We start from the raw sequence: 17134 nt of genomic DNA, 5'->3' as shown, positions 1-17134 counted from the left end.
GGTTTTCGTACGTCATATGACGCGTTTTTACGCGTTTTTACAAACCTGGTTTGTAAGAATACGTCAAAACGCGTCATATGACGTACTAAAACCAAGGTTTGTCGACAACCTCCTTTGTGAATTCGGGCCTCTATGCAGAGCATTTATGGCGCCTAAAGCGTTCGTTCAAAATGATGTTCATTCATCGAGTTCACGAATATTTGGCCCGATCTCTGCAAATGTTGAAGAAACTTCCCGGACTATTTCAGATTCTCCTCAAGCAAGGCACCCGATTTCAACAAGTGATGAAGGGCACTAAACGCTGCGAATGGAGGGAAAAAAGAAAGAAGAAGCGATCGAAAAGACATTATAATGTATACATGTATGTCAAAATAGCATTCTCAAACCAGGGTGCCTGTAATAATCGTCACACTACTGGGAAAGGGGAGCTCCGAGATGTATTGCCATATAAGCAGCACAGGACGAGAGAGAAGTTGTTTGTGGGACAGAGAAACAGAGAGAGACAGACAGAGAAAGAGAGAGAGAGAGAGAGAGGAAGAGAGAAAGAGAGAGCGCACGTGTATGTGTTTGTCGGTAGAATGTGGGTATGTGCGCGTTCACGTATTGTGCGTGTTGAAGATAGAGATAGAGCGATAAATGAAGTAGGATACAGAGATAGTGTGTATTTGTGAATACGTATGATTGTGTATTAATGTGCGTGTGAGATACAGAAACAGAATAAAATCACATGAGAAAAAAAATGAATTGTGTGTGTGTGTGTGTGTGTGTGTGTGTGTGTGTGGTGTGAGAAAGAGACACATACAGTGACAGATGAAGAGAGAAAGAGAAATAGAGAGAAAGAGAGAGAGAGAGAGAGAAAGAGGAGATAGAGAGAGAGAGAGAGAGAGAGCGAGAGGGAGATGGGAGAGAGACTATAATACAAACTTTCCAACGTTTAAGGACGCCTTCTGCGATAATGATATAACCTTCAGGGTCAATACTTGAATGAATGGGCTCTACACGGGCAAACAAGATAAGTACCCACAACAGATTCTGCTTAATTGAAAACAGAAAGGTTAAGTAAGCCTTTCACCATTAAACACACATAACACTCATTGGTATCCAATCGATCATTTACTTAACCTTTCAAAAGATGACAATTCAGAAGTATTAAGTACACTGAGGTACTTTTTTGGTTTATAAAGTAAATTGTGTACCGCACCTGTTCAAATTGCTTCACACTTGACCGTCATAATCGCGTATTATGATATAATATGTACATTGTGTCATTCTATTTAATGTCAAAAGGCGAGTTTTTACACAAAAGAGGAGGTGACGTAAATCTAATACTCATTTTCTTTGTTTTTCATTTGTTTTGCTTTGTTCACCCTTGAACAAAATACATAAATCTTTGATTTTACAAAATTCACTTCCACACTAACTTTACTTTCAAATAAAATTTCCTATTGTAAATCATGTAATTTCGTTTTATTTTGTGGTGTTACACCACGCACCACATAAGTTACAATTCATGTTAATTGGTGATTGATTGAAGAATATATGACCAATTCTAAGGAGTTACAGTAAATTTTAAGGACACATTGTTCATAAATGTTGATGTTACAGCGCGCTAGACTTAGCAAATATGGTAATCATTACCTCTTTGCCTATTAGGTACCGCTTTCTTTTCTCTTCGTGGACTGAGATCGTCGCAACTGAATCGTCTCCTTATATCGCCTCCTTGTCTTGGACTGTTGATTTCCTTCACATCTGATAATGAAACAATATCGGACATTATTTTGGTACGAGTAATATCACATCATGGGGGTGTTTCACAAAGATCCTAAGTAGAACTTATCTCTAAATTAGACTTAATAATTATGGAAAGCCGTTAGCATCTATGAAAATATTGTGTAAAAGTTTTTTTAAAAGGCATCAACATTTGTTGATTCAAATCATTCATAGTTTCTATTATCAAGGAGATTTCATGTTCTTGATGTGGAATTTATAAAAAGTCTAAAATACTTGATTTTTTGCTTTGCAATATACTTTATTTTCAGGCTACAAATGGCTCTCTATAATCTTTAAGTCCAACTTAGAGTTAAGTTCGACTTAGAATCTTTGTGAAACGTTTGGGAAGCGTTTCACGAAACTGTCATATGAACAAGTTAGCCGAGAACGATTGAAACGCACGTGCTAAATATATTTTAACATGGGCTTCAATGGGATGTCGGTGAACTTGTACTTAAAACGGTTACGTGAAACGACGCCCTGGTGAATAATGTAGACATCCACAAGGCTCCTTTGTAAATTAGGTTTGCTAGGCTCTGAACAGGACTATCCTGCTTTTAAAGAAGACATGAATTAAAACAGATGAATAACTATAGCGTACAACATTAGCTCAATTCCTTTTTGCCACACAAATGATATCCATGTGCTGCATTGTATTTATCATGGGGTAGATCATCCAACAGTCTCCAATGTATAAGATTAATTGAAACCGGGCCCGTTTCATAAAACTTAACATGGATGGTAACTTTGCCAATAATTGTAACTTCCATGCAAACTTTGCTTTGATTGGCTGTTGAGTGATGTTGCCATGGTAGTTACAAATAATGGCAAAGGTCCAATCCATGTTAAGTTTTATGCAAAGGGCCAAAGGTATTAAAAGAAAGTCACGGAGCTAATCAGGACCAGAGATGGGTTATTTTGAAAAACCGCTTTGTTGCGCAAAGCATTCTGTCCTTCAATTACACTGTGCATATTATCTTATGCAAAAATGTACGTCTGTCATACGAGCGACCGTGTAGAGAAGTGAAGATTAAAGCAACCGAAGAGTTAAAGCTCCACTGTACTACTTGTATAGCTACTTGCTCCCTCTGTATAGAGACAATACCTAATCGGTGACCATTGGTCCCCCATGATCCTCTTTTTCTTATGTGAATTGAGAGCTGAGATGATGAGAGAGCCACCTGTCAGTGACCACCCATCAGCTCCTAGCCAAACTAGTACAGACGGGATTTAAAGCGTTCTTACTTGTGCACAGGAGCTCATGGTGAAGAATGACGTCACGTCGGTGGACCTGCTCCTTCCAGCTATAGTTATCACTGATCGGTATTGAGTGGACGAACGATACACAGAGACGACTGGGGTTGGTACAGCTGTATCGAAGCAAGAATGTACCTGGAAGGCGCCCTCTAAGGAGGGCCTCCGTGTCGTCTTTGGGGATGTCCCCGTGGAAGAACCTTGATCAAAACAACAATGCAGTTTCAATAATAATATGTACGTTTGTATATAGCGCCAGTGGCGGATCCACCTTTTCGGGGGGGGGGGGGGGTGCAAATTTTTAAATTTTCGAGGACCCCCCCCCCCCCCCCCAAAGAAAAAAAAAAATGTGCTCACATTCACATTCAGGCCTATGTTAATCCCATTTAATACGATACAATGGAAATGAACAATAAATACGACTACACCTATTATCAAAAAAAAAATCAGCTCCGGGGCAATTTCTTTACTCTATAGTATCTTACAATCAAATCATATTCGGATTGCGTAATAGGTCATTGTCATGTTTGCACATTTCAATGCGTGACGCACAATGCTATTGTATTAGGTTGATTTTTCGACAGTAGTTGTTAAAAAATGATTTAAACGTTTGTTTCTTTATTTCATTACATAAAATATTACCTGAGTAGCTCTAAACACCCCCACCAAATACCCCCCCCCCCCCTCAAAAAAAAGAGAAGAAATAGTGGGAGTTTTCTCACCTGTAGAGACGGTCCACCTGGAAGAGAGAGAGAGAGAGGAAGAGAGAGAGATAGAGAGAGAGAGAGAGAGAAAAAAAAAACACAAATACCATCTTTATCAAGTTTTGTGTAGTTTATGTCGAGTGAAGTGATATTCAATCTGCTATAAAAAGTCTCCTTTTTTGTGAGGCAAAGACTCGCGCACACACACACGTATACAACTACATATCCAAACCTTAACATAGCAACAAATGGAAACATGTTAGGTGTATGTTGTTTCTTTTTATGTCTATTATTTTTAGTTTATGTCGAGTGAATTGATATTCAATCTCCTATAAAAATCTCACATTTGTTTTGTTTATGTAAGGCAAAGACCCGCACACACACACACACACACACTTATACAACCACACATCCAAACCTTAACATAGTAACAAATGGAAACATGTTAGGTGTATGTTGTTTCTTTTTATGTCTATTATTTTTAGGGGGAGGGGGTTTCAGAGGGTTCTTGCATTTATTTTTCACATGAACCTCACTTGACCCCCCCCCCCCCTCTCCACACACACACACACACACACACACACACACACACACACCAATCCTAAAACTGCCACTGATTGATTATTATGAAATCACATACAAGTCAAAAAGAAAAATGTCTGCTTACTTCTCGAAACCAACTTTCCACCTTGATTTTCAACCACGCTGAGCCGGAAACATTTGGTTGGTTGCTTAGCCCTGATGTCATGCTTTCGTCACCATTCTCACTCCGTGGCGACAGCGCGAGGCGGGACGATGTCAAGGAACCATTGCTCGACTGTGTCCTGGAGTCGAGCGCCCTGATTGGTTCGTTTGAGTCCCCCTGGGGTATTGCGTCTCGTAAATGACCAATCCTAATCTGGCTTTTAAGGAACTGGGATACATTGGTGGCAGTGCCTGTAAGTAGTTTGTTGTGGGCTGTTTGCACGTTGTTCGCGTCGACGATTTTGACAAACCGATCGAAATTTAGGGGGTCGATATAGTCACCTTAAACGAAAAGAACATAAACGAAAACCACAATGAACATGACTTTGTAATTATAGTATATATTTAAAAATTGCGACATATTGAATAAAAGCTTCAGAGAACTGATGGAAGGACTAGCGCATACAAATAAAATGCAGGATCCAAAATCCGAAGAATGATAAAATACATGCATTTTGGCATTAGAAATGATAACTAAATCATAAGTTATTTAGTCATTTGAAAAGATCCATTATTCCTCTACGGAGAGTGGGTTTGGGTCAAGGTCTCAAAATCTTTGTAAGAAAACAACAACAACAACAACAACAACAAATAAACAAAACATTGGGAGGGGGAGGGGGCAAGTGTTCGCTAGGGCATCTTTTTCATCATATTTTCGTTATAGAGGGGAGGGGGGGGGGGGGGGGCTCATTCCCCCGAACAAAAATTCTTCCAGCCCACCATCCACCGCCCTCCGTTGTTATTCTAAAAGCGCGCATGTTTGTCGCTATCGCTGAACCAAAGTATTTTGTTGGTATGTCATTTTGATTGATACTTCAGCAATAAAGGAACATATATATTATATGACAAAGACAAACACAGAAAATGAGATCATAATAAGAAAAAAACCAGAACTAAACCTGATTAATGGTCTATGCAAGGCAGGGAACCGGAAAAACTACCCATAACTAAAATAGCTTTTAACAAAAATCAACGTAGTATTTATACAGATTAGCGAGCTACGTAATGTGATAAATGTTGTAAAATATCGAAGGAATATTAAATGTACAACATATTACACAAGTTTAATATATGAATTTCGTGATACTTACAGGTGAAGAACGATGCAAGTCTGTCCAGGGGGCATCGCGGTTCTCTCCCGATGACTGCGCATATCGTGTCGTAGAATTCCCGCAATTCAACCTGTGACAACAATTTCGAACATAATGATATTCACGATTGCTCATAAAGTTGGAACAACTTTTCTTGACCCCTTCATGAATTGATTGAGAATATATGATTTATCCTTAAAGGTATCGAAAAGTTTTGGAAACGCCCCCCCCCCCCTCAAAAAATGAATTGAAAGCTTTTATTACCAATCATGTGAAAGAATATGTTTTGACTAATACGTGATGATACAAATTTTGCGGGGAAACCGCCTACTAATTGATATATTTGGTAAATTATCACATCAATCCGGCCTGGATAGATATCGCGAATGCACTTTAACTTTGAATATTTGGGTATATATTTCTGCTTTTTCGCGAATTTAGGTTGAAGTATTGCCATCTAAACAATAGTGAACGGATATTTTGCACCCAAAACCCTTGAACCGCAATGTTACCACTACCGGTCTGTACCTTTAAAAATTAAAGTTCTAAAGTCGGTATTAACTTAATCTATCAATAATAAAGCATATCGTCACAATCAATCCACAGATGAGAAGAGGAAAGAAAAAATACTCCAACTGTATGGGCAACCGTGCATCAGTTTGCCTTCCACTGCATGGGTACATTATTTCCAGAAATTTGGGCGTCTACCAGGGACACTTTAAACCGTTCTATTCCAGGGATGAAGGTCTATGACGTCGTTTTCTGACGTCATTCCAAATTAGTAATAACTAAAGGTGTTTAGAATTATGATATATATGAAAGTCAAATTATTCTGGAATATATAACATGACATCAATCCAAAGTGCTTGTAACAGGGAGGAATGACCCATGGGGGCAAATATTACTTGGCAAAATTGTTATTAATCCTTATGACAATTTTGACTGCTTGCATGAATCTCAAAAATATACCTAAAGTATTTCTTTGGTTGACACAACGGTCTTTTTCTTTTGCCCTTCACAAATAGATTGATGATAGATTAAAGCCCCCACTGTCCTACTTGTAGCTACTTGCTCCCTCTATATAGAAAACTTCCCCAATCGGTGCCTGTTGGTCCCCCATGATCCTCTTTTTCTTATGTTAATTAAGAGCTGAGTTAATGAGATAGCCACCTGTCAGTGACCTCGCTGTGTGGTCTAATCCCTTCTGGCCCAGTAGTATTGATGGTCTTTAAAGAATTTTTTAATTCATTGAAAACAAAAAATAAATGTTAAAACTTACCTCTTCTTTGTCATCGAAAATCATTTCCCAGAAGTTCTTCACTGTGAGGAAAATAAATAATAAAGGCTTGTTTAGATATGCTGCGGCATAACCGCGGCACAACCGCGGCGGTTAACTATTAAGCGTTGGTCACATCCCATCGTGCGTGTTTTTAGTCCGTACGGTTTTTGGGGAGGCCACGGCCGCCACGTTTTTCTGAAAACGTAGGGAGGGAGTGGCAAAGGCAGGGAGGGAGTACCGGCAACGCGCGTCACACGCACTGTGTAAGTACGTGGCCCGCACGCCACGCCTGGCCGTGAACGGTTGCGTGCATCGTACGTTGCGCACGTGGTAAGTGCGTTGTACGTGCTTACAACGTACAGTCTCCGTGCGGTTGCCACGTTATCGTACGGAGGCCGTACTTACAAGTGCTGCTCACGTACGGTGTCCTTACTCACTCGCATGTTGTAAGTGCGTGCACGTGCGATGAACTCGGTGTATATATAGGACGACATTCCGATGTTCTCCAGAAGTCCCAGCTGTTGCCGCCTCAAGATGCCGCCCATTCCACCGAAGAGACTATATACTGCATAAATCAGTGCGAACAACGTGCGTTGTAAGTGCTTACTCGGTACGGTCCACGTGAGTTATGCGTGCTCATTGGATAGCTGAACTGGGGAAGTGGCGAGTAAGCACGGACCACGCACTTATCACGTGCGCCTTTAAAAGACGCACGGAGTCAGTGCGTTGTGCGCTCGTTGGCAGTACCGGGCACGCACGTCACACGCACTGGGGTGAATCGGTAGCCCGAACGCAGCCCGAACGTAGCGAAAGTTCCTCGTGCACTAAAAGTGCTACGGTGCGTCTGCGTGCTCCCAAATCCGTACGGTGGCGGTACTCGTCACGTACGGATACCCAAATTTTGCCCACGTTTGTGCACGTAGACAGCACGCACTTGCAAGTACGGCGGGATGTGACCACCGCATTAGGCAAAACGCTTCACATGTCAGTCTCTCTCAGACGCATAGACTTTGTCGCGCGCAGTTCTCATTTATTTACACGGACAAGAAAAAACGCGACTGTTTCGTTTTGTCCAGTAACGTCGGCAACGTCCGTTGTCGAGACATTTTTCCACACCTGTCATTCTCTATACCCAGGTTTAAGTTGGTACCTGGCAATAGGGTAATAATAATTGACGGGCCCTCAGGAGAAACACTATTGAAGACGATGAAGCGTTCCTCGGCCCTCAAACTAGTATGATTATTGTTATTACTATTATTAGTATTATTAGTATTATTATCAACAATATTATTATTATTATTACTATTATTAATATTATTAATATTATTATTAGTATGAGTAGTAGTAGTAGTAGAATTATTATAATTGTTATCATGATGACCATCTACTGATATTACTTTTACATATCATTGTTATTATAATACATTATTATCAATATTATTTAGCATTATCGCTATAATTTTCATTGTTATTGCAACTGACGCTACTTTATCATTACCTTTTCACATATATGATGATATTTTGCCACATTTCATTTATCATTTACCATCCATATACTCCTAATGAATTGCGATACTGATTATTTAATTATATCATTAAAAATCTTTATTTTCAATTTTCTTTATGGATAACTGATTTTATTATTAAACCGAAGTGGCGTATATATTCAATACTGAAAGAACGCCATTAAACTATTACCAACAACAACAACAACAACATTTACCATAATCCAGTTTTCGTACAAGGAACAAGAAAATATCCTCCCGCCCCTACCAAAAAAAAATGTTAGTGAATGACAAATAAAACCAACATACTAAATCATAGAAAACTATAATATGATCATACAGTACGTGCTACCTTCCTCTGTTTGTACGTGTGATAATCTTGTGTTTGTTCTTCGTCTGTCGTTTGTTGATAGTTCAGCTGATAATCCCTGAAAAACAAAGAAACAAACGAACAAATAACATAATTATTATGGGTATTATCTTCCATTCCACTCATTATAATGAGTTTTTACTCACTGATTCACATGTGTCTTCGAGCAATATTCCGACAATTTGGCTGTCCCAATTCTCAACCAAAATTTTTTTTTTAAATCGATTTCTTCATTTGTGTAATGTCTAAATGTGATCATTCATATTCGGTATGATATTACATTAATACGTTTTGTAATAGAAAATGCAGAAATGCTTTGTCAGTGAAATGTATTTAAAAAATAGAAAAATATAGCCTATAAAAGATTAATATTGGACAAGACTGTCAAAGGAAAGTTTAGTTAGCGGCAGAAGACTTGCAATATTATGAAGGGATGTCTTTTTTCTTTCTACATAATTGTACATCTCTATTTGAAATTATTCCCCATTAAGTAGGAAATATATTTTCTTTGTTGTAGAAATTATGAATGAAATATGTTGCACACCGATCGTCATAGACGAGAAAGATTTTGATTTCTATCACTCGGGAAAGTAACATTGTGATTGCATTTTTGTTTCTGTTTCTTTGCTTGTCTTTTGTTTCTTCAATTTTTGTTAGTGTTCGTCCATTTCTTTACTTTGCTTTATGTATGTCTTCGTATTCTTTTTGTTTGTTTGTCGTTTTTATTGTTATTTGCTTGTTTATTTGCTCTCGGAAAAATAATAATAATATTGGATTCTTATGATATATATAGCGCATGTATCGACCTTGCAAGGTCCTCAAGGCGCTCCAACATTATCCCGGCTATGCTAGGCTGCCGATTTCGACTCTCACAGCATTTTAACGAATTCCTTCCTACCGGTACCCCTTTAACACCTGTGTGGAGAGTGGCAAGTGTAGATTAATGTCTTGCCAAAAGACATTAGTGCCGCGGCGGGACTCGAACCGCGGACCCTGTGATTCACAGTCCGACGACTTATTCACTACGCCACAACACTTCTAGAATAGAAAGCTCAAAACTCCTCATGGATTTATTACCTTGGCGACTTGATTAAGTTCGTTCAACCTTGTTTTCACCCGGATGGATACGGTGTTATCCGGAAGTAAAAAGCTGTCCAGACTGGAATCACTCGTTGCCATGGTGAAGATATGCCTGCCGACGTCACATAAGATGGGTGAGAGTTGTTCCAACATTTCCTGCGAGGCTGAGCAATCCGAAAGGGAAGCAGTGAATAAAGAAAAGAAATATTTTTCAAAAATAATATCGTTGAATGTAACTGATTGGCATAATTCATCGACGCATTAACAAGATAGCAAATCCAAAATGTGGATAAAAAACAATGTACTTTTGAAGACGATTATGATTATACAGCTCTGATTTGGAAAAGAAATATTCGAATGAAAATATATTTAAGAAAATAGTCTGTCTCAATTGAAATACACTTTTTTTAAAGGTATTATGAGAGGCACCCTTTACCCCGCCCCTGCACTCCTCCCCTCGAAATTAGACCTGGGCGCCCCCATGTGGCATGAATGCATCAATGCTATGTAAGGTCGTCGGTTGGCATTGTTAAGGTCATAACATTATGTACAAGGACGATACTATAGATTATGATACCTTTTCTGGATCTTGACAGACAATATTTATGTATTATTCCATAATTATTTTCTCTCATGTAAGCCTTTGCACAAATGTAGTCTAAGAGAGCTGCACCTATTCATGATTTGCTTTTTGATCCATTATTTTGTTGTTTGCAGTTACACGAAGTATAATTATCTTGCATTTGTTTATAATGATTTTCAATCATTTAGAAATAAAACCAATCATGAATTTGAATTTGAATTTGCTTAACCTTGTGATAAACCGATCCCTTCAGCAAGGTTCCTCTGCCCATCACTGATACTCTGGCCAAGAATCTGCAGACTAGTTTCCAGGGATGTGGCAAACTCGGGCAGAGCGGCCTGTAGCTCTCTATATAACGACCATGCTGAGTCTACCAGCCCCTGTGCAGCCCGTAGCACCCCGTCGTTGCCCCGTCTGATGCTTTGGGTGGCCGCCTCACGCAGGCGATCCGCCATTTCGCAAAGCTTCAATGTGTAACTGTCGAATGTGAAAATGGTTGAATTTACAAAGTGTTTTCTATAGAGAGATGCAAAGGGAATTCATTAACATAGAAACAATAGATACTGTATGGAATGTGGAACACTGACTAGTTAAACAATTAAATACAGCACAAAGAAGTTAGAAAAGATGCGTTTTGAAAACATTTCTTGAATGCTGTGATAATTTGATAATTCTTTCATTCAACGGGTAGGAGTCCCATATTTTAGGGTAACTTTTCTTTTTACTTAAGTTTTTACTTAACTTTACCTTAAGAAAAAAGCTATATCTATCTCCTGATGCGACGGATGATGTTAAAGAAATAAACTAAAGGGTGAGAATCAATTACTGAGCAAGTAACACCGTTCAATACGTAATAAAATATTGATTTAAAAATGCAACATCAGCCAATCAATACCCGATCAAAAGGGGGAGAATGGACATTTTGTAATTCATCCCTGGTATCGAAAATAAGAAGATGATTAAGGTGAAAAGGAGAACAATAAAAATAAAAAGTTGAGAAGAAAAATGAGAATCCCCTCAGAATACGTTCCATTAAACTTCTGTAGAATAATAGAGTGTAGAGTGCATAAGAAAATGATACGTGAGATGCTGATTAGGCAGTTGAAGTTCATGGATCACATTACACGTAAAGAAGGCCTAGAGAATCTTGCTTTGACGGGGAAAATTGTGGGAAGAAGGAGTAGGGGAAGAAGGAGGATATTTTGGATGGACAGTCTGCAGAAATTGTTGGAAGAGAGAGGAGTGAAAGAACTTGGAGTGATAATACAGAAGGCTAGGAGCCGACGGTTGTGGAACAGCATGATCGCCAAAGTCAAACGATATGGCACTTAGAGAGAGAGAGAGAGAGAGAGAGAGAGAGAGAGAGAGAGAGAGAGAGAATAATTCATTTGGTGATGAGGGTGCATTGGGGATAGGGGTGCGTTTTCTATAAGGCGCTAAAGTTGCAACGGCACGATTGTCATTGTAGGCATTTAAAAACCTATTATAAGACTCGTTCCGGTGGATTACTGTTAATAGAGTAAGATCCAGACTTATGTCAACGAATGCTTCACCAGCTCGCAAAGTATGGTGTTTGCGTCCTTCCCCCTTTGTGCCTATGTTTACAAAGACCCGTCTTTATACATAGCATCACCTAGGATAAACATAGTAACGCACTACAAGAATGTACATGAGATATAATTGTATTGGGTTTAGGTGGCGGGGGAGATGGGGGATGGTCGTGGGACGGGGGGGGGGGGAGGGGAGGGGGGAGGGGGAGGGGGTTAAGAAGAACCTTTGTGCATCAAATTTGAATATGTTAGTAAATCAGTATATTGCCAATGATTATCCTTAACGAACATTCAAGAGACAAAGTTGGGAATTTGTTTAGTTCAATATTTGTTTGATTGCTAACGTTCGCTTTTAATACCTTCAATTCTTCAACATTGCAATGCCATTTATTCACATTGCTTATTTCTTCTTCACGACAAAACAAATTAAGACCCTTTGTTTCTTTTTTTCTTTTTGGGAGGTTTTCATCCAAAAAATGTAATATAATAGGTCATTTGAACTCATGGCGGAAAATGCCTTCCATGTCATGGAAAGGGTTAATTGAAATAATTATGGTAGTGCATTTTTCATAGCGACCGATACCTAAATGTCATAAGAAGCCATTATAGTAAAGTCTAGAATATTACTAAAGCTTAAATATTGGCATACAGGGAAAATGCACGTGCTTTTAAAGCCCTTGCTCATTTCCTTGTTGCCATGACAATGACACAAAGCATGCATTTTTAAAGATGTAACCCCTCCGTGGGTCTGTCGTCTATGACGCCTGATCATAATGTTATTGAACAATAAAGCCGGATGAATGGGTAGTGGGAGCGATAAATCAAAAAAACACAAAAGGACAAGTCGGCGACCGGGATATCAAAAAGATTGATCATGATCGGGAGTGAGAAAAAAAACAGACAAAAACATCAGAACCATATATATATACATAGCATTAGCAAATACTAGCATATCAAATGCGGCACCATTTCCTCAGTGTAAAGAATAATGGCGCAGAATATGAAATTGAGTGTCTATCTCATTAGGTATATGCCAATATATGATTATGAACGTGTTCTCTATGTTTTTTTTTAAAGCATGGTATTTGTAACTGCACAGATCACTATGTCATCATACAATTTAAACATATAACTGTCGCTATAACATGAGAAATTAAGACATAATATGATGACTATACATTCTAATCTTCAGAGCTCGTTTATAGCATATTATGTGTGGTAGAAAACTATTAGCAGCATTTACATATCATATATAATTATATATCTATATTATATACAATCACCAAAATAAGAAACGGTGTTTATTGTTAAAAATTTACATATAAACCGTCCCAAAAATACATGTATATCAAAATAAAGGAAAATCAATACTCTACCAACATCAAGATCACGTGTGTTCTCTTTTTACTGAGTGTATTAGATATTGATTAATGTCCACTTGTAGGCGTCATATCTTTGATACATTTATCTCCACCAACAACAAAGTATAACAATGTCCACATTTTGGAGCTGTTTCATCGGTTCAGGATTACGATGTGCCTGTATAATTTTGTAATCAGTAAATATAATCTGGATTTTGAACTGTTATCATTATGGGCAACCCTCTGCATGAATACAGATTCCGAATTGAAAGAAGATATGTATATACACATGTAGATTTTATCAGTTCTACTCATTTGAAAATTTTATATTTAGTAGACCTGCTATAACAATGCAAACTTCAAGAATCAATAAAACAGACAGGCATATGCTTTTAATATTATACATTCAAAATATGTATGGATTAACATACAGTGAAATTATTTGAAAGCCGTACCCCATCCACATCCCCACAGAAAGGGGGGGGGGGGGAGATAATATAGATGAACATGATGAGAATGCGGTAAAGGATATAGGCCTAGTGTAAGATTATCATACTTAGTTCGATATATATTCATCGGACACAATTTCATTAAACAATTTTTTTTTTTAAATAATATTTTCTTGAAGCAATCTGCCCCCCCCCCTGTGTATTAGCCCTTATAATGGTAGTATATGACACGAATCCTATATATATCATTCTACAGTAGAATGTCAGTCAATTTGTAACTGCTTTGTGAATGTCGATATAACTACTGGTTTATTAATCAGCTTTACATTCCTAATTAATAGTTTGCTCTCTTACCTTGATATCTGAGTTATTGATCCAATTGCACACTAATCGAAGATTTTTAAAAACGTCTGTTCATGTTATCAAAAAATCTCACGCAGCTTCTAAATATATATGCCTATAATTGTAGTCCAAATTCAGAAGGATATACTGTATGTCCGGGTTGAATTCATTTCTGCTTCGGAGCTGGTTCGCCGATCTTCCAAATTGTTATAAATGAATCGAACCCATGGGGGCTGCAGGCCGGTGCTCCAATATGAGTGTTTTAAAGTTAGGGTAAGCCTCGATCCGTTCCGGGGATTGTTATGCCCCCTTGTCCTTCAGGTTTCACAGCATCATATCACCACTGGTTTCACAGGAAACCTTCACGAGCATGAATTAGCCTTACTCAAGTCTCAGTCAATTTTCGGAAACGAATCCCTCCAGTCAACAACAAGCTCTTGCTTTTATCTGTATTACTTTCAATGACATAATCACGAAACCATAATAATATAGGCCTAACCACTATAGTATTTCAAATTACGTTTTAAGCCGGCTATGCATGCCGTCACTTATTGTGTTCCCTCGCTCTAAAGAACAGTTACTTTTGAAGAAAAAATAAAGTGCGCTTTTGAGAAAGGCAACAACTATGAGGTCGAGAGGAAGAAATGCACACACAAAACGACAATACTATCTATGTCAACAATACGTTATTGTCTGCAGAATCGATTTTTAAAAACAGGCCAAGTTACAAACCAGTCCCACCAATTGTCAAGGCCCAGAAGACTTCAAAAGGAGTTAAGATGCACTGAAGAGTTGCCTTTGCGATATTTATCGACCGGTACCTCCTACGATTTGACTGACTGGTAAACCTGTTGTAAGCAGAATAAGATATTGGGAAAGATAGACCTTGGGTAGAATTCATTTTAAAAAAAGGAATTTATTATAACTAAAGCAGCTACTACTACTACTACTATACCACCACCACCACTACTACCTATACTACTACTACGACTACTACTACTACTACTACTACTACTACTACTACACTACTACTACTACTACTACTTCTACTACTATACTACTTCTACTACTTCTACTACTACTACTTCCACTACCCAGGGGCAGCGATTACTTTTCATGACAGGGGGGCCGGTGCGAAATGCGAGGGAAAAACGGTATTCCGTTGGTATCACGGTGAAACCCTCGGAATACAGATTTTCTACAATATTTACTCGAACATTTTGAAGGATATTTTGCGAGGTAGCGTAGCAACCGAGCAAGAAGTTTTTTTTTTTTTTTTTTTTTTTTTTTGCATTTGTTTTAGTCTAAACGCTGCACTCTTGAGCGCTCCAGAGCCTAAAGGTGTGTTGCAGTCTTTAGTCAGTATTAATGTTGCTATACATTTTTTTTTGCACTTCTCAAATTTTTCGGGGGGGGGGGGAGTCTGGGAGATCCCCTCTATACAAAATTGAGGGGGGAGGCGTGTCCCCCCGATCCCAAGATCGCCGCCCCTGCCACTACCACTTTACTACATGTACTATTATTTACACTAATAATAATAACGATAATAACACACACACTAACACACATTGATAAATCTCCGAGTCGAAAATTAACAAATTCTTTCTCAGACAAATTGATTAATAAGTAAAGGACTGACATAATTATACAGCATAATCATGACTAAATTAATGAAGGTTAGCGGATCCAGCCGGCGGCGAGGGCGGGCCGGGGCCCAATTCGTGGGGAAATATTTAGCGCTGAATCAGCCGGTGAATACGCGGGGGGGGGGGGGGGGGGGGGGGGGGTAATGAGCACTTACAATCTCAATTAAAAACAACCTATTGGGGGGCAGGGGTGGGGGCCTGGGCCCCCGGATCCACCCCTGATTGTATAAAAAAAACATACAACGCTCAGTTGTCAAGGTGGTCAGTTGATGGGAAAGGACATATAAATGTCTTTCGTTCATCTAACTGACTGATGAATAACTGGCATGATATTGTCACAGAAGTCATTTGCTTTTGGATGTTTTTTGTAGGGGTATGGAGGCTTCAGCGGCACACCCGCCGTCAAAACCAAATCTGAGTACCCTCCCAGTATGGCTTCCTGAGTGAGCTACCACAGCCCAGGGATTACCCAACCAAGTACCAAGGTAGTACCAAAGTAATATAAAAAATAAAATAAAACATATGACATACATGTACATCAATAAGTCAAAAGATACGTGATGTATACATTATTACAAATCAACAAAAGTAATTTAGTTACCCTTTAAAGGATGATGAAGAGGATATGAAGAGGAGGATGAGGAAAAGGAGAAGCTCTGGATATGCTGAATATTTTTGTTTTTATAGAAGACCAGTTAGAGAGCTTCGATTGAACTGATAAGTTGTCTAGCTTTATTGAGGCACTGTCAGTCAGACATCTTTGTACTCATGTATGTATGTAATATACAAGTACTCATCGTTTCATATAACTGACCTGGCATATATGTCATGGGTTGCAGGTCATTCTATATTTAGTTATAGTCTTTTAGCTAGTCTGTATTTGCAGACTCTGTTAACTAGCTATCACTACACTGACAATGCGCCTGTCGGTTTAATGAAGTGTTTTTTTTTTTTAATCATTAACTGATCTGGATAGTCAAATCGAAGAGATGATTGAGAGAAACGAGGCATAGAAGTGAAAAACAATAACATGACATGAGCGAAAATACGAAAAGACAGATTGGGAAAAACAAATCGAAGAGAGGATCGAGAGAAACGAGAGGCGGGGGCGATGTAATAGCATCAAGGGGGTGCTAGAATATTCCAGATATGGTATAGAGGCATCAGCATCTATTCCTTTAAACTTGTTCCATTTTTGTTCTATTGTGTAGTATTCCTTCCCTCAATCATCCTCCAGTATGTTATACATATACATGCATTTTTATCACACGTCAAGTCCTCTGTATTTCCCACGTCTGTCTTTGTCTCTCTCTCTCTCTCTCTCTCTCATTATTCCGTCGTCTCTCCGATCCCGCGTTATCTCACTCACTCACACGCACACATTCTTCCCCCTCCTCTTTCATCTC

At 38.7% G+C, this 17134-nt stretch overlaps 1 protein-coding gene across 1 annotated transcript; it reads right to left on the bottom strand.

The window, feature by feature from the left end:
- Positions 1 to 67: 67 nt before the first annotated feature.
- LOC115920904 lies at positions 68 to 14933 on the bottom strand. The gene is made up of 11 exons (XM_030977656.1): positions 14095 to 14933; positions 10610 to 10857; positions 9795 to 9961; positions 8700 to 8775; positions 6843 to 6883; positions 5564 to 5654; positions 4396 to 4754; positions 3747 to 3763; positions 3016 to 3224; positions 1639 to 1749; positions 68 to 301 (listed from the first exon to the last, which is right to left on the bottom strand). Exons 2-11 carry the CDS (start codon positions 10833 to 10835, stop codon positions 240 to 242), a joined length of 1359 nt encoding a protein of 452 aa, XP_030833516.1. The 5' UTR covers positions 10836 to 10857; positions 14095 to 14933; the 3' UTR covers positions 68 to 239.
- Between the last annotated feature and the right edge of the window lie 2201 nt (positions 14934 to 17134).

Source organism: Strongylocentrotus purpuratus, unplaced genomic scaffold (genome assembly GCF_000002235.5).
Source record: "Strongylocentrotus purpuratus isolate Spur 01 unplaced genomic scaffold, Spur_5.0 spur5_scaffold_1, whole genome shotgun sequence".
Classification (NCBI taxonomy): domain Eukaryota; kingdom Metazoa; phylum Echinodermata; class Echinoidea; order Camarodonta; family Strongylocentrotidae; genus Strongylocentrotus; species Strongylocentrotus purpuratus.
Note: the sequence above shows the minus strand (reverse complement) of the source record. Positions and strands in the feature narration are given on the sequence as shown.